We start from the raw sequence: 27,239 nt of genomic DNA on the forward strand, positions 1-27,239 counted from the left end.
CTAAGGAGCTGTGTGGCAGACACGTGGCAAACACTAGTACATGGACTGTAGCAGGGAATTGGCAGGTAAGTACTTCCAAGAAGGAAGATTTCTTTTTCACACATGAGTCTTGGTAAATCCGTCTTTGTTGTAATCAGAGGTAGTCCTGCAAATGCAATGTTCCCCTCTCAGGCAACTCACAGCAGGCCTGTGTCAGGTTAGTGGCTTGAATAACAGGATATGAATACTTTAAAGATGACATATAAAGCCTCACCTTTCTTCCATTTAGATGTAGACACTAGCTTATCAATTCTCTTATCATTTAAAACAAGTTATTAGCTGAATGCACTGAAAGGGTAAACTAGCTCTCATCATTACATAAGAATAAATAGCCACCAGAAACAGGCAGAAATGACATGGAAATGGAGAATTTTATTTACCTCCCTCCACTGCAAACTCATCTGTTCCTCTACAAGCATGGTACAAAACGTGGCTGAAATATATTGTGTTTCCAGTGGAGCATGTTCTATCAAGCAAGTACGATCTCTTCTTTAGCGTGACCAATCTTTCCTGCTCAGTCTGACACCTGCTCTGTCCACGAGTTCATCTTAGGATGTAAGCTTACCTTGTAGAAGCACAAAGACCATTAGAGCCAGCCAAAGGCAGATACTAGTGAGAAGGATCAGGAAATGGCAGAGCTGTCCCCCTGCCTATTCCTACATGTGGTGAAGACACCTCCCAGCCTGTGATCTTTTAGTAATTCCAGAGACATTGTAAATTCATTCGGCGAATGCCATTAAGGAACATGCATGCCACATCCCTTTGATTGGAAGAAAGCGATAAGATCTTAATCAAAATATAACTGGTGGGGATAATCATGGGGTATTATGGCAAAACCAGCTCCCCAGAGGACTGCCTATAATGCTGTTACAGCTCTGCAGTGTAGACTGATTTGCTTATCAAGATCCCTAAATGCTCTTCCAGTACCTTCAGAATGACGACTGTTAGCACAGCCCACCGAAAAGAAGGGATGTTATCCTGAAATTACCATAGTTCCAAATTTTGGCACAGCTTTGGGAATTTGAACAGTGTCTCTTGGTTCCAATAACACTTACACAATGGTTCCCACACTTGTCAACTTTTAGTTTTCCTCATCGAACACATTGGCATTACAACGAGCATTTACTTAGAGCTACTCCAGTGTGAAGTAGGATCTCTATTTGGGTTTACTGCCTTTTGTTTGGGTTTTGGGTTTGGTTTTGTTTTGTAATTTTAATATACAAAATAAAGCATATGAGCTTTTCAGATCACGTCCTGAGTATTAAAGCAAAGGGCAAACCTAAATGAATCCCTTTGATTTCTATATTTGTACCTGCAGTACTATATTCCTGAGTCACTTCAGCCAGGTTATTGATTTCCGCATTCCAGACACAGAGATGAGCGAGCCTGAGGCTCAGGTGTCATTCCAGACACCTGAGGCTCCTACTTCTGCACTTTGTACCACTGATATGAAAATATGCTTCATAGACAGGCTTTAACTCCATATTCTTTCATTGCTGATGCTGTTACTGAGCTTCAATTATTTGCAGACAGAGCTATTTTGGGGTACGGAGTAAAGAATTAAGCAAACCTCACATTCCCATTCAGGCTCAATAAGAGTGGAAAACAAAATAGTTTTGCGCCTCTTCCTGTCTGTGTGAAAAAACTAGCAAAGCTACATAAAATGAAACAGTTGGGGACTGAATGGTACTAGATAAATAAATTTGGAAGAAGGAAAAAAGAGAGAAAGAGAAGCCTTTTTTGTGTAGATAATTTAAACAGGTTATTTTGCTCATTTTTTTATATCTGCTAAAACCAGCCGTGCAACATGTTGAAAACCTCCCTGTTTTTCTCAGCCCACCGATAAAAAGTGTCTTGAGTAGTGACTCGCAACAGGAACCTCATCTGTTGCAAACACTTTGAGCCTTCCTTATTTCTCAGAGAGGAAGTATGTGGCCTGTTTGGCAAATGCTGCTCTACATGACAGCGTGAACTTCACAACACACTCATTCGACCGGCTGCTCCTCGACTTGATCAGCTAAACCTTGCTGGCAGCATGAGAGCAGTATTATGACTACGGCTTTTATGAGAGATACTGCAACCTGGAATAGCATGCCTAGCATTTAAAGGTAATCATTGCTCTGATACATTTTAGATTATCTGCATATGGGACCAAATGTTTCAATTTTATTTATATAAAAGGGAGTTCTATTTCATTAACAATGACAATATTCAGACCATGGATTTCAAGTACCAGCAAAGGTAGAAATAGAATAGCCTGCCTTGATCCTTTTCATAAGTGTGTACTAAAGGCAGAAGGGACAAGGAGTTTTCTGCTGAAAGCTCACAGTAAGATAGATGCATAGGACCTGATGCTGAAGCAAATTGCATTGCACTAGAACTCAAAATATGAGCCCACAGATTAGTGGGCTTTTTATTCAGAGTGTTAGAAGTTTGCATAATGTGGTATTTCTACGTTGTTTCATAGTTGCATGTTTCTGTGAATTACCTTGATTACAGCATTATCTTGTTCTTTTAAGTGCAAAGGTATAAATGCCTCAAAGCCGAAAGGATGCTCATTTTGATTAATGACAAATTAAGGGAAATCCACTAAAGAATATACAGCTTCTGAAATCTAAGCTGCCTTTTTTTTCCCCCAAAATGAAAAATAACAGGGTGCCGGTGCTTTCATTTTCAAGACATTACCTGTGAATCTTACTGAGAATTAAATTTTAAGACCTTGAAGTAAATATCAGGTTCCAAAAAATAGGGTGCAGCATCTCAGAAATGGTGAATGTTCTAATTTTACTAGTCTGCAGTATTCCTTGCAGAGGGGCTTTATTCAGGTGCTTATCTCGCCTTTTTATTTATCTTATTATTTTAATTTCATTTCTTAATTCTCAACCATTTCAAATATAACTTTGATAAAGTTCTTTCAAAGCAATGGACTCTCCTATGTACTGTGCTATTTAACTGCTCCAGAAGCATGTTTTCTCAGAGGACAGATTCTGAGAGAGGAAATTCTTGCTACATGTGCTGCACACGGGAACGGAAGGTGTAAATTGTACGACAGGTTCTTGGGACACACGATGTAGGTCAGTGAGACTCCAGTCTTGACAGGTGAAGAGTTCAGATCTGCTGAGAGCTCTGCCTATTTATCAGTGATAAATAGGACACAAATCAGGACTGAGGCTATAGGTGCTTCCTTTTGGCAGCAAAAATAAAGCAGTAACGATCACTAAATCCTACTAGCTGTGTGTTTGCAACAGCTATGGCTGCAGTGACCAGCCTTCCTTAAACAGCATTGTACAAGTGGAAAGGGGAGAGGAGATAGGACCAAAGAAGACTGCAAATGTGATCTTAATGGTTAAAATCACATTTCCACACAAGCCTGAGGAGGTGGCCTGTGAGTGGGGAGAGCTGCAGGTAGAGTTTGGTTTGCAGCCCGGCAGCACAGTGGTTCCTCCAAGCTGAACAGCAGCTCATTCCTCCATGCTGGGCTTTGGGTTGATAGACAGTGTGAGCTTAGAGTCTATCACCCCTCCTTAATTCCTCCCAAATCTCCCTCAGTGAATGATTTTCTTTGGATCTGGCATAATTATCTGCTTCCGTAAGACACAGATGTCACCTCTACTCGTGTACCAAACTGTCATCAACTTAAAGTGAGGTGCAGTGCCTGGAATGGATTCCCCATTTCAAAAGAATATAATCTATAAAACTATTATTATTCTGTTATTGATTTAAATGATATAAAATTGTCTTGGCCACAAGATGCTCAACAGTTTCCTCTAAATCTATTTTTGCAGAGTATCTCAGAATTTCAGAAAACCACCATAGAGTTTATCATCTAGTGATACAATGGATTTGTATTGCACTGCCAATGCTCAATGCAAGCACAAACTACTTAAGGCATTAAGTTCTATCACACGCTTAGGCTCATGTGCACTGTTGTTTTAGAAATACTTGGGATACTAATTCATACTCTGTTATTCTAAAACCAGTGATACACCATTGCCAGTGGGCAAGGAGAAACAATGTTTTGCCCCCACCCTCCCCCGTTTCAAATAAAACTTCCAATTTCTTCCATTTTCATCTCATTTTCAAATGTCAGAGTTAAGCCATGCCTCAGGGCATTCACTCCACCACCTTTGACTGGACTATAGACGCATTCTCAGCTCAAATGCATAATGACAAGTGGCCTTCGTGGTAAAACAGAGTCTGATATCTGTCATTTTCCTTTTAATCACTTTGGATATCAACAGCAGTGATCACAGCTTTCCATTTGCTTGTTTTTATTGAACACTTCTGCCACGACTTTAGAGAACATCTTGAACTCTCTGTTCCTTTCAAGACTTTATATGGCCACCAGTGGTAATAAGTGGCAGTAAAACAGCATGGAAAATGTAATGAGACACAGCAAACTGTCACGCTAGTGACATCAAAGTCCAAAACTTCATTGCTCTTCACTGTTCCTGTAACTACTTTATAACATTTGTATCTTCCGTAAGCCAGATTCTTCTACATCTAAAGTAGCAGCTCTGAGCTGCATGCTCTGTCCTGTTGACTTCAAAGCTTCTTTGAGAACAATGGCAGAAGTGAGCCAGGCCACTTTTGGATGTGCTCTGCAAAAAGTAGGCACATGCCCATTGCTTCATCCATGTGCACTAGATAGCAAGTTGTTTAATTACAAACTACACATAAGCAAACTTTCAAAACCACTTGATGTATTTTTAAAGCAATGTTTGGAGTTTAGACCCCTAGATACCATCTAGGAAAATGAAGGTGCCTTGCTCAAAATGCCATGCTTTTAGAAAGTTTGTGTGATGTAAAATTTACAAGTCTTTCCATCATGTACAAATGCTACGTATCACTTTCCAAAGTGACTCAGGCACACCGGAAAATTGTGCCCATGGTATCTTAAGAGTAGGAAAAAAAGCCCTTGAAAGCACTGTCCCAAGTCTGATCGCTAGTAGGATGACTTCCTCTCCTGGCCCTCAAATACCAAGACCCAGAATAAAGAGGTACATAGAGGTAGGATTTTTTTTCTTATTTTTCCAGACTTTTGTGACACAAAATTCAAGTACTATTCTCATTTAAGTAACAAATGCATTAAAATTATAGATGGGCATAAGATATTTATGCTGCCACGCTTGGCACCTATCTGGAATTGCACTATATTTTTGGTAACTGCAGCTTGTTTACTATACACTGAGCCAGATTTGAACTGCCCTTTTCAACTACTGCAGAAATGCAGCTACTACAGCACAGAGCTCAGCAGAGGTTATCTCTGCAGGTATATATTCCACTTCTCTGGCTGACTTTTTCAGCCCTGTTGAGCTCTCTATCGCCATGCCCAAGAAATTCTGCTGGCTAAGTTGAAGAAGAGCCAGGAACATCTATTGTATCTGCAGCCAAAATACTGGCTGCACTATTCCTATGCCTATGCCTCATATTCTTTATGGGATAAAACAGAGAAAAATGTTGAAGAAATTATAATCAGGTCTTGCAAAAAAAAAAAAATATTCATAGTTCAGGAAATTACAGTCTTGGAAGCACACAGTTCCTGCCAAATTGAATCCAAAATTAATTCTGATTTCAGTTTTAGAATCTTAGGTGCATTTAAGCAGAGAATGATTTTTTGTTTTCAATTGAGAGTCCCTTTTATTCAAATATGAGTGCCCAAATAGTTTATTTAAATTTAAGGCTGCCTTTTTATTCAGCTTCTAGACTACTTATATCATACCATGAAACAGGTTTTTGTTCTTGTGTAAGCAGATTTCAGACACTTGTCAGAAAGACCCTGGCACAGCTGCATCCTACAGATGTGCCGCAAGCTAGCTCCTGAGTGCAGTGAAACGGTAACATACCATTTGGCCAGTGAAATAGAGACTTCTAGCAAAGAGCCTTTGGGAACAAGAACTAGGAAGCTTGAAAATCAGATGAGGTAGAGTCACACTGCTTTACCATCTGTTTTAGCACTGATCTACTTGCATTCGCTAGGAGATGAATTATCTTTCTTTCAAACTGCATTTTATTCTGCAGGGTGTCTTCCTATCCTGGCTGCAAGATATCAGAAATTTATATTATTAAGCAATATCCTAAATTCTACCAATCTTAAAATAAGACAATCGGTAAGAAAGTCTCACTGATTTCAGCAGTACTGTTTCTCAAATTAGACACCTCTCCAGCTAGCACCGTCAGGCTCCAGCCGGTTGTAAGTAACAAGCAGCATACCAAAGGCAGTAATCCTCTTTGAAATATTTAAGCTAGAAAAGACTGAAAGATGCAGAATACCCACACGATGCTGCTGGAGCTCCTAATATCATTTTCAAGGGCAACTGACAAATATATGTTTAAAATAATTACCTATCAGATAGCAGTGTTAAGTGATTTTGCTTTAATGTACAAACAGATACAGCTGATTCTCCTCTGCTTCTGAAAATACACCATAGCATGAGGCATCTTCCACATCCAAAGGGTTTTCTCTCTGACTTCTGAGAGGAAGAATTAGGATGAGTACAGTAAAGCCATGAGAATGAACTGTCCCTCTCACAATACATAGTTCCACGATTCTCTGATACTATTTGTTGTACATCCACCAAGACTTTTAAAGACAAGAATTTGCACCACTGGCTTTATGCTTTATTCTTTGTAGCTTCAGAGCTCCAAACACTGCAAAGAACATTTTGTATATGAAACTGTGCGGGCATGGCTTTGCTGTGACTTCCTATTGTGCTGAGGTACTGGTAATGGAAACTTTTACTACATTGCATTCTTCTGAGCAACTTCCCTAGCTGTGGTTTTCTGCTATTCCCCTGATAAAAGCCCCAAAGTGGTGAGAGTTTAGCAAGTATGTAAAACTCTCACATGAATTTGACACAAGAGTTCTCAAAAGCAAAACTGTATAAAACCGGAGACACCCAAACTAGGTCATTTCTCATCTGTCGGCACAGCAGGTGTTATGCTCATGTTTAATTTCAATGTCTCCTTTGATTTAGTTCTGAAAGAGCTTTGACGGAATTAGAGAGCGCAATGGGAAATACCATGAAAACACCAAGAGCCTCCGAAGAGACAAATGTGCCGAGCCAAATGGGTAAGCATGCATTTAATTTCTTTCAAGAGAAAAAAGATGTTCAAAATATATGGTGCATTCCTCCATGTGTCTTCCTTCTTCCGCCTGACGTAGTTAGAGCATGCAAGTGCATGACTCCTGTGGGAGAAGGAGGGAATCCACTAGACAGTGGTTATTTTTAGGTATGTTCAAGCTCTTTTTCCAAGAAGTACATTAATTAAAACCCCCAAATGGTAAAACTAGCTTTTGCTGGTGCTCCTTGAAAGACATTCCTTCCAATGCAGAAAGCACTGAAGCACTGCTTCAGAAACCAGAAATAATGTATTTTGGCATAATTGCATGGGATATTTTATACAAAAACTTGTTCTTGACATTTGGGGTTGCTTCATTTAAGGTTAGAACCCTTAATGATGTTATGCTTGCCCTGAACCTGAAGTCCACTTTTAGACAGTTGCATTGAAAGTAGCATACAGTCAACTTGTCACTAAGTTTATCAATAAAGGTTGTATGGAAACACACATTTCCCAGACCAAGCTGCCAAAGGAGGATGTAACACATCTAGCCTATGCATCCACACGTGAAAAACCAGGTTGCAAAGCCCCCTCCGGAGGCCAGTAGAGGTCATGCATCTGAAAGTGAAAGCAAGAAGGAGTCAGTGACCTGCTACTCCCAAAGTACCAGTGAGTAGGTGGGGAGTCAGTACAGCCCCAGCTCTCATGCTGTGATACAAAAGACAATGGGTACAAGAGCTGCAGTACATGACTTCCCAAAGGTGAGGAAGAGAAAACAGTTTTGATTTTTTGTTTGGAGTTTTGGGGTATTTTTTATAGGGGGAAGGCATTAATCAAAGGTTTGGGGTTTTCCATGAAAAAGTTGGGCTGCTCATTATTGTAAGGATAGGGAATCAGCTTGGTTTCATTAGTGTTGGAAGGGAACCCAGTCCTGCTTTTAGCATAGTGAAGAACTAGCTGATACCGACAGCCAGGCAGCCCTGGGTCCTGATGAAGCACAGACCAAATACTACTCAGAGGCCCATAACATTTCCGTTTGAAGTTAACCCACACGAATTGACAGGGGGTTTTTTGTGAAGAAGAGTGTCATATGTTGACATTCCCAACAACTGCTGTCACAAATACCATGACCATCAAAACAGAGACATGTTCATACTCAGAGCAGGACCTTGCTGATCAGCAGGGCAGTGAGGGGTCAGTGCCATGGCTCTGACCAAGTCTGAATTGTTCCTGCATACGCTAAAAGTCAGGATTTAATAGGGTTAAAGCCAACTGCATCACTTCTAGTGCTGTAAATGGAACATTCCCCTGAAAGATAACTCAGCGAACATTGACAGCACAGCAATTGCATGGGGAAATTACCCATTTAGGAATTCAGGGCTCGATCTACTTGCACTCTCCTACATGTCTAGCACATCTAGAAAGGTGCTTTGTCAGATCCTGCCTGACCTTGGGCTGCCATGTGGGGAGGGAACAAGTCTCCCATAGCTGCAGTGGCATCTACCAAGGCTGTAGGGATGTCTCAGACACCCACACAGCTGAAATTGCACCACATACCTATGTTTAAGCAACTTTTTGGTCACAAAAATGATCAGAGCAATAGAACACCTTTCCTGTGAAGAAATGCTGAGAGAAGAGAAGGCTCTGGGAAGTCCTTTTTGCCGTCTTTTGATACTTAAAGGGGGCTTACAAGAAAGATGGGGAGAGACTTTTTAGCAGGGCCTGTAGCAATAAGACAAAGGGTAACGATTTCAAACAAAAAGAGGGTAGATTTAGACTATATATAATGAAGAATGTTTTTACATTGAGGGTGGTGGAACACTGGAACAGGTTGTCTTGTAGATGTCCCATCCCTGAAAACAATCACAGTCAGGTTGGACAGAGCTCTGAGCAACTTGATCTAGTTGAAGATGTCCCTGCTCGTTGCAGGGCATTGGACTAGATGACTTTAAAAGGCCCCTTCCAACCCAAACTATTCTATGATTATAAGATTTAACAGCCTACATAGCTCTTAGCCTGGATGAGACCAGCATCTTTCATAATGGCTTAGATGTTGCTAATTGAAGTTGGGAATACAAACATCAGTGCTGTCATCCAAATCCAATGAAAACAGAAAAGGAACTTAGTACTAAAAGCTTACATTGGGGTTAATCCAGTGAGTTTGTATCTATTTGTCTTCCTGAGTGATCAAATTCCAAATCACACCACCAAACATGGAAGACTTCCCCCAGGCCATGAAGAACCACCTTTAAGTGAGGTGGAGGATCCAATCCACAGACTTAGAATAGTCCTAACAGTTATTAGAAAAAGCAGTGTGGATATGTTCTTCAGACCCCTATAAGCACCTTGTGCTGCCTGAGATCTGCACTGAAAGCAAAACATGCTTGCTTCATCTTTAGTGCATCAGTCTTGCTCTTGAGAAAGGGAACAGTGCATAAGTTGCGCTTCCCAAGGAGGCATTTAGACTCCAAATATGACTGCACTCCATCTGAAAGCACACTGTATGGGCATCCCTGGCATAACCTAGGTACTTATAGCAGCTACAGCAGCAAGGGGTTATATGGGGTTGTGAGCCCACCCCCCTCCTCTTCTTGGGACTGTGAATCAAGGGTTAATCCTCACTGAGCTGCACCTGCATAACTCTCAGTTCCCAAGCTGGCTGGTTTAGATCTAATTTGGGTACATCAGTGTGATTCTGCAACCACACCTTATGGCTGCTGTACAGACAGCCTCTCAGACACACACCATTGCCCTCCTTTACCCTCTCTGGTATACACTCTGCCTGTGCTCTCTCTTCTCTCCTACAGTGCTTCGTAGTCCGTTCACAATGAATAATTTGAAGCGTGCAGTGTTCAGTCTCACACTTTGCAAGACATCCAGGGATGCAGACATATAGAGCTAGCATGTATTTCATATTCATTTGCTACTCCTAAAAAAAAACCCCCCATCCAGATTTAACACCCAGATTCAGTGGAAATGAGTGTGCTTCGATCTTTCCACTCTGAGTTGTTCCATTTGAAATGTAACCAACATCACCCTGCAGAGGAGACGCTCTGTTAGGAAAACTCAGGCAAGCTTTCTACTTTCTTTTACAACTTAAAAGTGTGGGGAGCTCATCAGATCAAATCTATTAGATCACTGTGATATCTGGGTGTGGAGAAACAACGTCATTTGTTTAGTCTCTGTTTCAAGGCTTTTGTGTTTGAAAGGAGCTAGTATGGGTTCTGTGAAATGTTGTAGAGTGGTGGGGTATTTTACATGACCAAAAACCCCAATGAGGTTTGATTTAAATACCAATTAAAGTGAGGTTTTGTTTGTGGAGTAGGAAGGTTGAAAGGTTTTGAGTAGTACAAAACCCTTTTACTTTCACTTTAATACAAGTACATGTAGTTTAAGAGGTAACGTTTGCATGGATATGGCAGCCAACACTGTGATTAATTCCTTCCTTTTCAGAACTACAAATTCACGTGCAAAATTGAAACAAAAACTAATATAAAGATGAAAGTGTAAGCAAAGTAACACAGATCTTGCCAGAGTAGAAAAAAAAATCACGTACCCTTCAGTGCATAACAACATGCAAAACACTGGTACACAAGGAAGGAGAGCAGAAAAGCCCTTGTTTTCCACCCTTTCAGTATGGAAACAAAATGTTTACAAATAAACAGCATAAGTTTAAAAAGATCACTGCTAAAGGCATTGTCATTAAGTTAAAAAAAGTGACATTCTGTGTCCAACTGCTGTCTAACAATCTGCAATGAGAAATTAGGCGATGGCACTTTATCCCTATTCTGCAGTTCTTACAGCATACCTTCTGGCATATATTTCTCGTAGTCCTGGGTAAAGATCTTGCTTTGTTGAAATAGACTCAGCACCAATACTTAGGTCTTGTTAGCCTCAGGTACCAAGCAGTTTCATAGACAGAGAAGGTGGCTCTTAATTTTTAGTGCAGAACAGGGAAGCAATCAAAGGCATGCTTAGCACACAACTTCTTCGGTATAGCTGAACTAATTGTATGATAAGTTACAGTAGACTAATCACAGCAGTTGGTTGATTAATACAAAGGTACCGGGCTAGTCCTGTTTAATTCAGTGACACCAATCAACTGAGAAAACCATAGCAATACTAATACTAAACACACTCTCAAACTCATAAATGTCTATTCCAGAGTCTGCACATCTATGCATCCATAAGGATGCTCATTTACTGTATCATGGGGCTACTTCAATGAGTAAAGGCTAGGAAGACTAAAAACGCTTACAGTCAGCTTGACTATTAGGGTAAAATTATCCACTACTTTGCGTAACACAGGTCCCTGTAACATAACAACAAACAGCTACTCAAAATCAACTGAGAAAACACTCCTTTTAACCTAATATTTTCTGTAACAATTGTATTCTCATCATCCCTGCTGTAAGGATAACAAGTGTAAAATCTTTTCTCTTGAAACTATTTCTTTCCTGCAGACTTGCGTGTTTCCTTAAGCCTTTCTTCATTATCACTGTGAGTTATTTGTAAGGCCCTGGGAGACAGAAGCTGAAAACAGAGTCAGTCTCAGCATTCATTCAGGATGCTGCTTCTAGGTTTCCCTAAAGAATTGTCTTCCTTAAAGACAAGTTGAAGAGGAATTTATATTAAACAAGAAAATCTAAGATACAGCAGTATGTCTATGTCTCAGGGTAATTTCATTCTCTCCTTCCCTGAACTCATTCCCATTTTTGCGCATGTTGAGCTGCACAAAGTGGTCAAGTGCGTAGATCAAAGTAACTCTGCATACATCCTGCTAGATGGTATTACTAAGGAACAAGGTGCTGACCCTGCTGGAGGTGGAGGGTTCCTACTGGATGAGGAGCTCTTGAAGGTTTGATAACGCCAGTCTAGGTCAAAGTGCCTCCTCCATCCTTCAGAAACCCAGGAGACCAGCAAGTGTCCTACACAGTGTTGTAAGGCCCAGAGCCATCCCAACCGATGTAAAGGTCATCTTACCTCTTTACTGACCTCAGTTCTGAAAGTTGCAGTTGTACAATCATTTTATTATAAAATCCCATGTTGCTGCTCTTCTTTAATTGAAGATAAGGGCATCATGTGCTACCCCTAGTTATTACTTCCCCTTCAATGGAGGAGAACAAAGTATGCTGGCTGTTCACCAAGCTAATTTTTATGTGATGGGAAATGGGCAATAATGGCCACACTGTTATAGTCCTTGATCTAAACTAATTTCAGACTTTGAACTATCTGTGGTGTTAAATGATGGAACAATTCAACATGCATCTTCCTTTCCTCAAATGTAATGCATCAGCTTGGCTCAAAATCATAGCTGGAGGCATTTAGAGACAGTGACATTAAACTGGGTTACTTCCTAATACTATAAATACTTACTAATTTTGCTAGTTTCAAACTGAATATGTCCTTTAAATATGGTAATTGCTAGAAAAAAAGAGGTCTAAATTTAGTTGCTTACAATTAACCAAATGATTTTTTTCATTTCTAGTATCTTCACATTCTTCTTATAAAGTTACAGACTCATCTTTAGCTCTTTACCTTTACCAAGTGACATTTCAGAGTGAGATTTTTTTCCCCCCGTTGACCTACTATGTAAAATGTAACATATATAATGAAAAATACATTTCTGCTTCAGCACTCTATCTTGGGTTAAGTGACATTTTCTTTCTTCTTTAACAGGTCAAGAGAGTGATTTCCTTGCTGTCCTCTATGACTATCCTTCGTCAGACATAAGTCAACCTATATTTCATGTAGGGGAAAAACTACGTGTGCTATCAGAGTAAGTTGACCCTTTTTAAATTAGGTTTTGTTACAATCGATGCAAAGCTTTGTTACCCGCATGTGGTCCAAACTGGATGCACTTCAGCAAAATGAACTGAGTTCAGAATTTGCAAGGAAGGATGCTTGGCCATGGTGCAAATTTCCCTACAATTTAAGGATTTAGGGTTTCAGATTGTTCTTTGATCCTTGGGTTCCTCTGACGTGGTTTCTGAAGCTGGATTCAGACTCTGTTCTAAAGTAGGACTCAAAAAAGAATTCTGCTTTGAAAAATGATTTTGAGAAAGTATCCCCCCATGTTAGTGGAAAACAGAGTGAGAGCAAAATTAGTCTGAATCACATAGAAAAATAACTATTTTTCTGACTTTCTCTAAGACAAGTGTCTCTCATTTTCTCTCTCATCCTTTTTATCTAACAAGTCTTTATGATCACATCTTAGCATTTCACCCTAAGGCAACTCTAACAAAAATAAAAAAATAGTGCTTTTTTTTTTCCCTTCTTAAATATTTTAGTTGATTCTACATTTTCTTAGTGGGGAAAAAAAGAAAAAAGTCAGAGATTTCCCAGGTAGTTCCACTCAATAACTAATGAGCCCCAAAAGGAAGTAGGCTTAAGAGCACTAGTTCTGACTGACCTTAAGCATTGTGCAGATATTGCCACACACTAGTGAGTACACTTCTTGAAAAATGGAAGCCGGCAGCCCTGATATTCTTTCATGCACAACTTGTATCAGCACACAGTGACCTCCTGGATGTTTCTTGGCCCCAAAATCACTGTTTGCACTGATTAAACAGAAAAGAAAGATTTCATTTTTGCAGCTGGTGAAGCAATGGATTCAAGGGGTGATCAGACACATCATAGCAGAGAAATCTCCAACCATTTCTAAATTCTTAAAGAAAATTCTCTACCTGAGGAAATCAGAGCATCAAATAGTTGGAGAGGACTGAAATACTCAAAAATCACACACAATTGGTGAATCCTTGGACTCTGCTCCAGGCCACCATAACCCATAGTGGCCTTTGTCAGCAGGGCTATGCAGACCTTTGGTCTCATCCAGAATGGCTGCAGTTATGTTCTACTGACAAAGTGCTTTCCCTGCCTCCCTGAACTTAGAGGTCACAGGGCTCAGACAATACCACTAGATGAATTTTCTGCTGACGGAGAGCTTCCCTAAACCAGGGGAATTCTTCTCTGGTAACTTCAAGCTGTTTAAACCTTGCCGCACTTTGAGTAACATACACGACATGGCAAAATTGCTTTAGTTTGGAAATTCCAGGTTAAAGCCTCACTCCCAGCTTTCATTATCTACGATCCCTCACAGTGCCACATAACTACATATGCCTCTATCAATGGGAATTATATCTGTGGCATATCACTGGCATACATGCGCTGGATGAACAGCTTCTAATAGAACTAGGCTTCTGTAGCAGCAGGTTTATTGCGTTTGTCTGTTGTGCAGTGATCAAGAGCTTCTCCTAATAGTAAATAAGAGCCAAAGCAAGCCTGGATGGGAACTTTCCTCTTCCTGTTTTGAATCAGCTTGTTCACAGAATACAAAACACTCCAATACTCTATGCAAAGCACAGTGTCTTAATGAAGGACCTGCTCTTCCCTGCTGGGGTATGTGCTGATGTTAATAGGAACTGTTTGCCTGCAGGCTCCTGCTGCACACAGGCTGTAGCTATAATCTTTTCCTCAATTACTTCAAAGAAGCAAATGCAGTGAAAGGGAAGAGCAGCATAGCAGGCATGACCACAGCATGACAGATGAGGAGTCTCCACAGAGAGCCAGAAGGAGCAGGCACCACGTGCTGCTTTTGCATCGGCAGCTTTTCAGCCTTCTACCAAAGCAACTACATGTAATGGCAACCAGCCCCACCAGTCCTGCCAGGACCATGATATATGGAACCCCCATAGAAAACACAACTCCTCACAGACATTGTGACTGCTCTGGTTCAGCAGGGTCAGATAAGCACCACTGGCACAGTGTCTCACTCTTCACACTTGCCAGGCACCTTTCCTCACCAAACAAACAACAGCATTGAACTGGCAGTAGTCAAATCAGATGTCCTCCAATAATCTCCCCAATCTACATAAGTTCAGTGGCTCCTGCCCCATGAGAGATGTGATGCTTTAAGACTTATAATCATCATAGGGATTTCTCAGGATTAGTAGTATTAGTTTGAAGGGGAAGGAGATGCTGAGACTATCAGGGATTTTGTCACTGCAATTCTTGGTTCTCTCTGGGAGAGCTGTATGGAAAAAACACACAAAATAACCTAAATATCTTACACATAATTTCATGTCAGCTGGAAACCCACAAGCAAAACTTGCGGGGATCTGAAATTTCCAGCTCTGAGCACTAGACACTTCCCTTTTTCCCTCAGCATATACACTCTGGACCATGGTCCCAGCAGCTATAACTCAGAAAGTAAATCCTAAATGTTTTCAAATCAGCTGTTTTGACATACACCAAGACACTGTTCTGGAGTGCGGGCATTATTTGGGAGCATTTATATGAACATCCACAAAACCAGCATTCAAACACAAGATAAGCTATTATTTGGATTCAGACTTTTAAAGTAAAAGGTGGAGAGAACCTATCAACCATCAGCATCCTTGCACTAATCACTAAATCTCTGCAGCATCCCTGTGAAAATCCTTGTTACCCTGCCCTTCCTAAGGGATTCAAAAGCCAAAGCCACCATTCAGTATCACAGCAAGAACCTAAGATATAGCACTGAAAAAACATACATCTAGTCACCTAGTTTCAGCTATGAGGTTTTATTTATCGGACTCTGGTCAGCAACTCACTAAAAAGAAGGAAAAGAGCAAACCATGAACCAGGTTCTGTTAGACTGAAAACCTGTTCCCAGGCAGACAGGGTGCTGGGTATCTCTAACCTGATGTTACAGGAGTAACTCCAGGGCTGTCCAGATACAGCATACTCAGCCAAAAGCTGGATATCCTGGATACCAGTACAAGTCTAGCTGCGGGAAGGCAGAGCACAGCATGGTTTAACCACCGAGTATTTACCCTTCCTCTTTTAACTACAGAAAAAATATTTTATTACTTATGTAATTTCAAAGGGACAAATGGAGCTTGTTTCTGTGTCCAAATTTAATCCTGATGTAGGTTTAGAAATGGAACCATCTTAAACGGAACAAACTTGGGTCCCTTTCTGAATATGTAGATTCAGGAACACAGACAGAAGGTTATGAGCCAATTTGTATGTCTGAACTAATTGCTAAAATGAGGACAAAGTCTGAAAGTACATCTGAAAATATATCCCTTCTTTTGCTTTCATGCAGTGAGGGAGGTTGGTGGAGAGTCCATTCCCTTACAACAGGTCGAGAAAACTATATTCCAGGAAAATATGTAGCAAAGGTTTACCATGGGTAAGTAAATGTATTTCCTATAGCCTTTCAACACTATGTTTCTACATATACTGTCCTGATCAGTTATTCAGTGTCATGAGAACAATGCCAATAGTGACTAAGCAGACAGAAATTTTATTTATTGTCTAAAATATTTCCTTTGAAATCACAGAACATCAAATCCATACCTAGATTTCGATTATGTGAAAAGGAAAATCCTAGTTTTAAATGCTGAAAAGGGTCAAAAAAAACCCTCAAATGTAATCTATTTAAAATAGTTCTGTTGCATAGACTGATCTCTAATTTAAAGACATTAATAAAAAGACCCTATTTAGAAAGGATTTTTGATATTTGCAAAAAGGAAAATTTAAGCTAGAATTGCTCATGAAAAAACAGACCAAAAAGAACAAATAAAAAGACTAATAAACCATTCAGGAATGTAAACTCTCACACTGGAAGACCTAAGGATGGTTCAGAGGTTTCTTGTTGCCCTAGACATCAGTCAGAAAAAAAAACATTAAACACACTTAAAACCTTTCTGGCATATGAACTGCAAACTTCACTGTGATTTATGAAAGTGCTCTAATTTTAATATGCTTTTACATCCTCCTGAAATAAAGATGCTTTCACAAAGACAAGGCACAGATATGATGATGGAAGCTACTGTCTGAAGCTTTCCCAAGACTATTTTGCTGATAGCACACTGAATCAAACACACAAGAACAACTTTAAAATAAAGTGCCAGTAACTCATACACCAGCCAAACAAGCTCAGTTACAGGGTTAGACACTATCATCTGTGGCAAAATACAGCAGTGCACCAAGCTACGGCGAAAATCAGTAGGCCTAATTCCACTTTCCCTTATCCACAAAGCCAATTTATTTAACTGGCTGGACTGTTCCTTAGCATAAGTAGAATAACTGTCTAGTGTTTGGGTTTATTTACCATAGAATCAAATACAATTTGGCGTTAACAAAAGTGGTTTAAATGAAAAAGAGGGATTTGACTAATGCCACAGATATGTCATTGATGTAGCATATGGATATGTCCCCAACAATTCAGATCAAGGCAGCTTGAAAAGTCTTGTTTTCCCTAAGTCCAAACTTTATTCATTCTTCTCTAGTCTCACAGAAGTAATGGAACTCAATGAGAGCAAGATTTTCTCCATAAACTGGGGAAATATGCCTGGACACAGTTGAGAGAATAACTATAGAAAGCCACAGTGTTGTTTTTGCAGTCACTTTTCCTGGCTAATACTGCACGTTCACAGCCACATGCTGCTCTCTGTGTCACTGGTATCCAGACTTCAGAATTTGTTTTTTCCTGCTTCACAGCTGGTTATTTGAAGGGTTGGGAAGAGAAAAAGCAGAGGAACTCCTATTGCTACCCAACACCAAGGTCGGCTCCTTCATGATCAGAGAGAGTGAAACTAGGAAAGGTGAGAAAATACCATTTTCCCTGCCTTGACCTCAGGCATTAAGAGTTTTACAGCTTTTTAATTCACTCACTGTCCTTTTTCATATGCACCAGTCCGAAACCAGAAAATGTACGTACTGGGAAGGCAAAGGCACCCAGTACAGCGTGCCAATCTTCATCAGTCAGTGCTGGCAACAGGGTTAGCAATGGCCATGGAAAGTTCCACAGGCATCAGCACAAAAAAGACACAGTTGTTCAAACGCTATTATTTACTTTGGTCTCATGCAAAGCTTGTTATGCAGTGGGACTTTTCAAATGGAGGAAAAGTCACAGATTTGTCTTAGTCCACAAAAGATTGCCTGAAGAAGCTATAAAACACACGCTGAGCAGTGGGGTGGTTAATAAGTGAATTTCTTATATAAACAGATTGTTTCTTCTATTTACTTTTTAAAAATGACATGCCTTCAATTTAATTTTCTTTCACAGCAATTCTGTTGCTACATGGGAATTGGACTGAACATACTTTATACTTTAATGCTCTTCAATGGGAATACATCTCCCATTGTGCAATGTTATCTTCCCTTTCCCTGAAGCAGAACACATGCTAATATCATGATACTACAGTTAGAAGGGAATAATAAACCATATCCCCTGATCTCTTGCATACCACAGGCCAATTAGTTTTATAATAGCTATACTAAATTGAAAGAAATTAAGGATCAACATTCAGCCTTTACCAACCACATGCTGAACAATAGTTTTAAAACAAACAGTTTTAGACAAAGGAACAGGAAAATCCAAGTCCAAATTCAATCCAAATCTCAGGCCCTGATGTTGGACTTGGGCCCTTTGCTCTCTTTGTTGGGCCCTTTGTTCTCTTTGTTATACTTAAGTATAAATATGAAGTATACTCTCCAAGTAGAAATTGGGATGGCCACTTAGTTTTTTCCAGATCTTTCTGGGACCTTTTGGGTCTAACACACATCTAACAGATAGTCTGGTTGTGGTCACTTCTATCCATCCAGAATTAGGGCCCTACTTTGGTGTAATGAGCTTTCCTCTTTTCCCAGGGTTATATTCCTTGTCAGTGCGGCACAGGCAAGTGAAACATTACAGGATCTTCCGCCTTCCAAATAACTGGTATTACATCTCTCCACGACAAACCTTTCAGTGCCTTGAAGACCTTGTGAATCACTACTCAGGTAAAAAGAATTGCAGGATAAACATATTTTCCACTGGTAACTGTAAAACAATCTATCAAAGATGCAGAACAAGAAGTTTTGCCTTTGTCCAAGACTTGCAGCTACTGCCACAGAATAAGTAATGGAAAACTTTTGGCTTATATGTTTTACTTTATATTTGATCCTAAATACAAATATGCTACCCTTAACGGTACAACTGAAATCAACCCAAGAACTCATATAAATAAAGACAGATAGGCTTTACCCATATGGGTATATGACATTGTATGGCCACGTCAGTAACACTATTTGGTCTGAACACTAGTGTCTAGAACTTCAGTAGACAGCTTTCACATACAGTTTGGAGGTTAGCACAGGACAGGGATGCCCAACTCCTCTCAGAGCACGGCTAAAGTCAAAGTTTGGGTGTAAGAAAATGCTATGCTGTGCAGATGCAAGTCATGGTTCTGGGTCCCAAGGTCACAGTTTACCAGCATGGACATGCCTTTGATTTACTTATTTAGCATATGAACAGACAGATAGCATCAGGACATGCAAGACCAGGTTCTGCAATCACATTTCTCTTAGGAACCACTAAATCACACAGCCTTATCTGCAGCAGAAAATTCTCAGAAATGTTGTTAGTTTCTTCCCTATTACTTTAGGGATGGCTGCATTTTATCAGCAGAAGTTATCTCAAGGGGCTCAAGCTGTTAGCTCAAATCTAGACTCAGCTGTCACTTTTACTAATATCAGACCAATGGATGACACCCATTTCAATGATAGTTTTACAGATTCATGGCAATTTAACCTGTGTCAGAGAGATAATTTGACAAATGACATGATTAAGTGGCTGCAGGTACCATGCATTAAAATGAGAACATTTTAAAATGAGGAAGGAAGATTGCAATAAGTTGATTGCATAAAAAGAAGAGAACAATAGGTTCTGTGCTTTAATTAGTAACGGGTACTCAAGCGTAAAGCTACCATATCTGTATATTTCATAGGTAAATGAAAAAGTTTGTTGGCCAAAGAGTACTCTGATAAACTGAAGAAAAAAGCCATATTCACATTCAAAACATGCAAAAGAAACTTTAAACTTCAATGATATAAACAGAATTTGGATGGGATATTATTTGGGGCATTTTTTGCATTCTAGTTAGCTGACACCTTTCTCCACTTAGAAAGAGGCAAACAGTCAAAAGCTAACATTTGGGGTGTGGAGAACTCAAAACTTATAACAATTAACATTTTTATTTGAGTTTTATGTGTAAGAGAAGACATAGTGAGATTGAGCTCTCCACCTTCCTTCACCATGACATAACAGAATCTCACTCTGAAATAAGGCAGATGTAAAACACTATCATTCAGCCACGATGTTCTCTACTTGGGCAGAAAAACATTTTCAATGTTCCTAGTGGAGCAAGAAGACGGAGAGAAGAAACTTAGATGAAAGTTACATGTGAACCCTGATTCATTCCATAGCCATGTTCCACAGCAGAATAGGTGCACATACAATCCAACCTGAGTGGTTGCATCTTACACCTATTTTACACTCTGTTTGCATGGCTAAGATGATGGGAAGCAAAAGCAGAACTCACTGAGGACTCAGGAAACCTGAGTTTAAGTCCTTCCTCTGTCACAGACTTCCTACCAGACTTTGGGCAAGTCACTTTATCTTTCTGTGTCCCAGTTCCTCACTTGTACTGGGGGACATATGCCCCATGATAAATTAAAAGGCAAAAGGTATGAGGAAAGGAAAAGTTAAGCCTGTGTTACAGTGACCTTGCTGAGAACATACAATTTATTGATTACTATTGCCATGTCCAAAACCGTTTGTTTGAATATGCACCAGGGAAAGAAAACAGTGAAGATAACTGTGAATGAAGACTAACTGTGTATTCATTTCCTTCTCCAGAAGTTGCTGATGGTCTCTGCTGTGTCCTTACAACACCTTGTCTTACCCAGTGCACTAACAACAGTGTAATGAACCAAGTTCCTCCTGTGGTGATGCGGAATAAAAACTTTAACTGGAGAAATATTCACAGGTACCACATTACAACACAGGCTGCCAGAAACAACAAGGGTTTTTTTCCAGCCTTCTATATGCTTGTACTTACAACACAGAAGAAACAGCCATTTCCTTCTCCTGAGATCAGTTTTAAAGATCAGACAATGTTCAAAGCTGTTGACAGCAGGTTAACCCATGAAAACTGGATGTCCAGCTCTCTAACTGATAATCTTGGTCTAACTTCGAAAGAAAGCATAGCTAATTGTCATTTCTCATATCCAGCTGAGTGTGGCCACATAAGCAGTCCCTTTGGGACTCATGAGTCCTCTCCACCAAGGGTGTAGGAGAAAGATGCAGGCCATAAAGCCTAAGTCAGACCCACCACCAATGGCACAGTAACATGCAGTGGCTTACAGGTGAGCCCCATCAGTCAGAAATGGCTCCCTCTTTTTCACATGGTGGCCATCCAAGAAGCAGCACCCACACAAGGAACACATTATCCCAGCATAAATCTTTCCTGCTGTGTCTCTCTCAATATAGAGCCTAGCTCAAGGTTCATGAGATTTCTAGTATCTTGACTGCAACCAGAGAAAGCAGGTCAGGTTTCAGAAGCTGGTGGAACAACCACCTTCAGAAACAAAAGCACCTCTTCTTTCTGAAGTGTAAATTTCCTTCTACCACCCTTCCTTCACAAAGCATATTCATTTGCTTACAAATGCAAGAAAATTTTGTGCAGTATTGAGGCCATTTTTCCTACAGATTAAGAAGAAAGAAAGTATGTAGATGTTATTTCCTTTTCAGATGCTGAAGAATATTTAGATACTAAGATACTACTGATGCACTGACTGATTCAGAAACCACTGACAGAAATATCTGGTGATTTATGAGACTGAAATTTTTTTTATACAACAAACCCAACATCATTTAATTTAACAACTCTTAATACTATACTAACAGGCTCAGTTCAAGTAGCTAAAATGGTAACAAAATTTTCTTCTTTTAAAGGCTGGAGGTGACTGAAAATACTGAAAGCACCCTGGCAGCAATGGATGATTCTTGTCTTAGCTATGGATTGAGAGAAAGTATCGCTTCCTACCTCTCCTTAACAGGGGATGACAACACTTCTTTTGCCAGTGCCAGAAAGAAGAAAGCCCAATCTTTTATATACACAGGGTGCAAACGCAAGAGTACCCTTCACTTGCCACCTACATACTATGAAGACTAAATGTAAGACAACCAGGAGGGCGAAACTGAGGAGTTAGAAGAGAAACCCAGAGCATCCTGTGGTCCTGCAGCCCTTCAACAGCCAAGAGGCAGAAGCACACCAGCTGATGATCAAACACTGGCAATGCTTCTGAATATTAACCAGAGACCTCCTTAAGGATGCTATCTCAGCCACGGCATATGCTGGGAACATCCCCAGTGCACCTGATACTAGAACCTGGTCACAAGCAGGGTAAACTGAGTTAGACTCTAAGTCAAAAGCCAAGTGAGGCAGATGACTCTTCACCAAGGGTGATGTCCAGCACTGTACAAAGGTGACTGCATAGCGAAGGACTGACTACAGCTCAAGAGCTTAAATTAAGTCTTACTCTGGTATTCTCCACAATGCTGAAAACCATCTTTACAGAACTACCTACATTGAAAAAATGAACCTTTTTCTTCTCCATAAGGAGAAGGTAGTGGCCTGTAGTGTCACAAAGTGGTCATAAAATTAAGAACAGGATTAACTCACTGAGAAAAGCAGTTCTTGTTTAGCCCTGAGCTGAGAGTACAAGCAAAAGCCTAACTCAGCTGCTCATAATCTACCAGATATAAAACAGAGAACAAAGAGATTTTTAATTGAAAATAAAATGTATATTTTGCATATATATATATGTTAGGTATACTTATACATACCTAACTGCAAAGGTAGGCTTGTAAAGGTGTGAACTTTCATGTGTAGAAGACCAGATTTTAACCTCATGTCCAGAAGGCAGCCCCATATTTATGTACAATATTTATATTAATAGCAGCTTTTTAAATAATTAAACTAAGAGAGTAAATCAGCAACAGTGGATGTTAGAGTTTTCTGAACTTCCTGTCTAAAGAAAGTTACGTGAAATAGTAATGACACATTTTATCAAACTTCTTAAAGATTTGTAACTGGGTTATCTGAAATTTCACAAATTAGAGAATTTTTCTATATATATGTACCCTTAAAGAAGCAGTTAGCATGGTCCTTTGAACCTGACTTGGCATTGATTTCTAAATCAAGTAGTCACATCTCCGGGTGTAAAATGCTGCAATCCATGTTCTTGAGTCAAGATCTTTCCAATCTAATATTATGTCATACCTTTTTGCACAGATTTGAGTAATGAAGGTTTCAAGAGAGATGGAATTGGATTTATATATATATGTTCTCTGTAAATACTTCTTAGCACAAATGTGTGCCCTTTAGATCTTGTAACAGATCATTTGCACTAGCAAGAGAGATTCAGACATCAAAATAGTTCACAGCCTGTTTAAACATATTTCAGAACTTATAGGATGAATGTAATTTGTCTGGTAAACATTGAAAACCACAAAGCAAGATGAACTCAGGAACTCTAGGTGTTTGTATGATCCCATTGCTGTTACTGATCATCAATATGTTATGGTGACTGCGTTTTACCCAGTGAAATATTATATGGGGAGCATTACAGATTCTTAAGTCATGACTTGTATTTATTCATTAAAATAATATCCAGTAGTTACTTTGTGTTGCTTTTAGACAATGGAAAACCTTATGTGCAACTAGTACAAGCACCCAGTCTTGCAATGATGTGACAGAAGGCATCTTTGATGGGCTCTTGGATTCTTCTGCTGAATTCCATGTAACTGGGCAGCACTTGGAACATGCTCTGTAGGAGGGGATATGTTCTGATGGCAACAGGTCCACAAAATCACAGACCAGCTCAGGTTGGAAGGGATCTCTGGAGGTCACCTGCTGCAACCACCCTGCTCAAGTAGGGCCACCAAGAGCCAGTTGCCCAGGGCAATGTCCAGACAGCTTTTGAATACCTCCAGGGATGGAGACGCCACAACTTTCCTGGGCAACCTGTGCCATTGCTTGCTCACCCTTGCAGTAACAACAAGAAAAGGTGACAAAAACTTATGAATTGTGCCATAAGGGATGGCTGGATTTCACAGATGGTCAGGGGGAAATTCTGTGAGGTCTGGCAGTTTCTCACAAGTACTGAAAAACTATACTTGGGACCTTTTGGGAAACACGATCTTGCAAGGGCCAACAGCACCAAGGTTGCTTATAAAAATCTGAGTTTACCTAAGAAGCAATATCAGAAATACCAAATTTGGGTAGGGATGTAGAAGAAGTGGGGCCAATGAAGAGAAATTAATCAGAGGTGGTTGGTTTGTTTGAGAAGGAATGAGGCTGGTAAAGGAAAAAAAAAAGGGGAAATAGGAAAAGGGGGAAGAAAAGGTATTTAAAGGGTAGCTAATCATAGGACATTTAGGGTTTGTGTCAGCTGATTGCAGTAGTTTTCAGTAGGGCAATAAATCTGTTCTTTCCACCATTGGCTGACCTGCTTGCATGCCCAGGAGGGACCTGGTGTCTTCCCTTGTGTTGGGTGGAGGAAGCTGGGAACTCTCCTCCTGACACCCACTAGGGAATGCCTGGAGGGGACACCTAACAGATTTCCCTCCACAACCTCCTGCAAGAGATGGAGGCAATCCATACTATTGATCCACCCTTCCACATCAAAATTGCACTGGTGAAAAAATTAATTAATCAAAAGGTGCAGTCAAACACCAGGTTAATGCTCTTAATTGATTTTAAACAAGACCAAAATCACTGAAACTACTTTTTTCTAATCATACTACTGAAAGCTGAAATAAGTTACAAAAAGTCCCCACAACAGCTTTGCAGTGATTTTGTACCATCTTTCTTCAGATCTGTTCCAAACAAAATCTATTATAGGCAGACATAGGAAACTCGACAACACTTTGCTATTTCAGGTGCACATCTTGTAGAGAAAGCTTCATACATCACACCTCTCTGCATGCTCAGAAACATTCTCATTTCGTTATTCAGGACAAACACCAAACAAAGAGCACAAAACTAACTTTTGCAGAAAAGCTGTATTGCTTCATGGGATTTTCCCCTCAGGAAAGCTATATCTGGTACATATTCTCACTTTCATGATTCTTAATCTGTGTGTACGTCCTTTTTTACAGTAAAATTAAAAGTACACAATGATTTTGGCATTTGGAACAAAACCAAGATGCATCCCTTTACAAGAGGTCTAGGTGAGAAATCTGAGTAAACCAACAGTTGCATTCTGCATCATTTCATTACCAAAAAACGAATTAAAAAATCAAGCCACTGCTATTACTGCTTGCTTTTGATTTCATCAGTGTATTTCACAAGAAAACTAAACCCACCGTGACCCTGTCAGGATAAATACTTAACATTACTTCGAAATAAGTGGAGATCCTGATATGCCAAGATACTGGTCTGCAGTCCCAGGAAGAAAATTGTTGTTACAAACGCTAGGTTAGTGGGAAGAATTGATGCACCTGCCTGCTCATTGCACTTGCCACTGTTTTCCATTACTTGACGTCCTGCTGTAGGAAGAAGGAGGAGTTCAAACTTTATTTTACAAAAGACAAGACATAATGTGTAACTACACTCCAGAAGTAACGTTAAGCAAAGAGGTCCTTGCATTTCCCTTTCATAAGTTGCTCAACTGGTAAATTGCACTGTATCTTGCTACAGCTTTCACTGGGCCCCATCCTGAGCCATGTCAGTAAAGGGTGTGTGCCTTCAGAGAAAGGATAGGATGTAACTGTACTCTGAAAGAAAAGGACTATGAGTTTCTAGCAATGCCAATTGCTAGAATATGGGTACCTGCAATGCCAAGAGCTGAGCAAACCTGTAGGAACTGTGTGAGGAACTATCAGAGAATGACACAAAAAAGCAACTACTGAACAGCAATTGTCAACAACTTCCCTTGCCTTCCCCACTAGAGTGATGCAATTAAAATAATCTTATTAAGACATGGGGATGCGAAAGGTAAGTTATATTTCCTGGAGCAAGGGCACACTGAAGAAAAATTATCAAATAGAGATGTCACCATTTTCGAGTCAAGATTTTATTTAAGGGCCCTTGGTTTCCCGGACCAAGAATTCTGTTCCTCTGCTCACTGTTCCAAGTCAACACTGCTAGTGGAGAGATCATTTTGTCCACATGCTATTTCTGCTGCATGTATAAACCTCCAATGAAGATTAAGCCTTCTTTCCTCGCACACTACTATTATCTGAGGCTGTAAAGATCAACGGTAGTATTGATGCTGACAAAGATGCTCCCAAAGTCCCAAGATTTGACACTGAAAGTGCTGTAAAAGTACAGATCACTTGGAGTGACTGTGAAAATAGCCCGAACTGACAGCAAACAAGCCTGTGGGTAAACAGATTTTTTACTCTCTGCCTGAAACTTGCTTTTTCTTTTAAAGGAAAGCTGTTGTGAGATCAGATAAAAAGATTGGATACTTTAAACACGCGGATGTTGGGCTCATCAGTTTTAGAGTCTAAAAACTGCTGATCAACAATTGTATTTATGGAATGGAAACTAACCTGTTGTACCTATAAGTTATGAAACAAGACTATTTATGTAATACACAAAAAAACCACAGTGACGAAAACCAGATTCTTAGTATGACTAAATCAATCACCAAAGTGCATCTCTTGTACATCCTTGTGAAGCACCCAGCTCCTGGAGACAGCACTCACAGGTGAGACGAAAAATAACTATAGCAATAACAGCCCTATTAGAGCTGCCAAGGTACGGATGAAATAAAACCAGCACCCACACACTGCCACATCCTCACATATGTAACAACATCCTTTCACAATGAACACGAAGTGGCAGGAACGGGACTTACCATCAACACCACCCTTCTGAAGAGGTCCTTATCGGCTGTCTCTGTGAGCAGGTGGATGCTGGTAACATCGGCTCCACCACGGTCAGCTCCTACAGAAACCCGGCTGGGGTCTCCCCCAAAGCTCGCGATGTTCTGCTGCACCCACTTCAAAGCTGCTAACTGATCCAAAAGGCCAGCATTTCCACTTGCCTCAGGAGAGCCTATTGCAAAAAACAATGAAATAGATCTGAAAAGAAATCATACTATAAATATTTGAATTTTTGACTGAATGTTACATTTTTAGCAGCTCTTGTAGCTGAACCTTGACAAAACTGATACCAGAGTTCAAAAGTCTGAAAGTGGTCTCCTACAAGGTCATCACTTTACAGATTGACTCCATTTCAGTTTTTACCACTGCACCAGGCATCCCTGAAGGTGCCTGGTTGTCTGTCCTGGTGACATAAAAATAATGCTCC

The 27,239-nt window shown here is 40.1% G+C and overlaps 2 protein-coding genes across 4 annotated transcripts in view; one reads left to right on the forward strand and one right to left on the reverse strand.

The window, feature by feature from the left end:
• PHF20L1 (PHD finger protein 20 like 1) overlaps positions 1-27,239 on the reverse strand; it is a 211,504-nt gene that overhangs the window by 36,700 nt on the left and 147,565 nt on the right. The window contains exon 60 of the mRNA XM_030509285.1: positions 26,785-26,984. Within this exon, the coding sequence (XP_030365145.1) occupies positions 26,785-26,984 (200 nt within the window). The remainder of the gene's footprint in view (positions 1-26,784; positions 26,985-27,239) is intronic.
• SLA (Src like adaptor) lies at positions 1,955-23,596 on the forward strand. Of its 3 annotated transcripts, XM_030509366.1 has the most exons (8): positions 1,963-2,147; positions 7,017-7,111; positions 12,781-12,880; positions 16,190-16,276; positions 17,590-17,693; positions 18,742-18,873; positions 20,771-20,900; positions 21,869-23,596. In XM_030509366.1, the coding sequence occupies exons 2-8, from the start codon at positions 7,051-7,053 to the stop codon at positions 22,086-22,088; spliced, it is 834 nt and encodes a 277-aa protein (XP_030365226.1). In that variant the 5' UTR covers positions 1,963-2,147; positions 7,017-7,050; the 3' UTR covers positions 22,089-23,596. The 3 variants fall into 3 exon arrangements, with proteins under 3 accessions (XP_030365216.1, XP_030365226.1, XP_030365234.1); XM_030509356.1 differs by lacking the exon at positions 21,869-23,596 and having other exon boundaries at positions 1,955-2,147; positions 20,771-21,597; XM_030509374.1 differs by lacking the exons at positions 1,963-2,147; positions 7,017-7,111 and adding an exon at positions 10,430-10,607.

Source organism: Strigops habroptila, chromosome 1 (genome assembly GCF_004027225.2).
Source record: "Strigops habroptila isolate Jane chromosome 1, bStrHab1.2.pri, whole genome shotgun sequence".
Lineage (NCBI taxonomy): Eukaryota > Metazoa > Chordata > Aves > Psittaciformes > Psittacidae > Strigops > Strigops habroptila.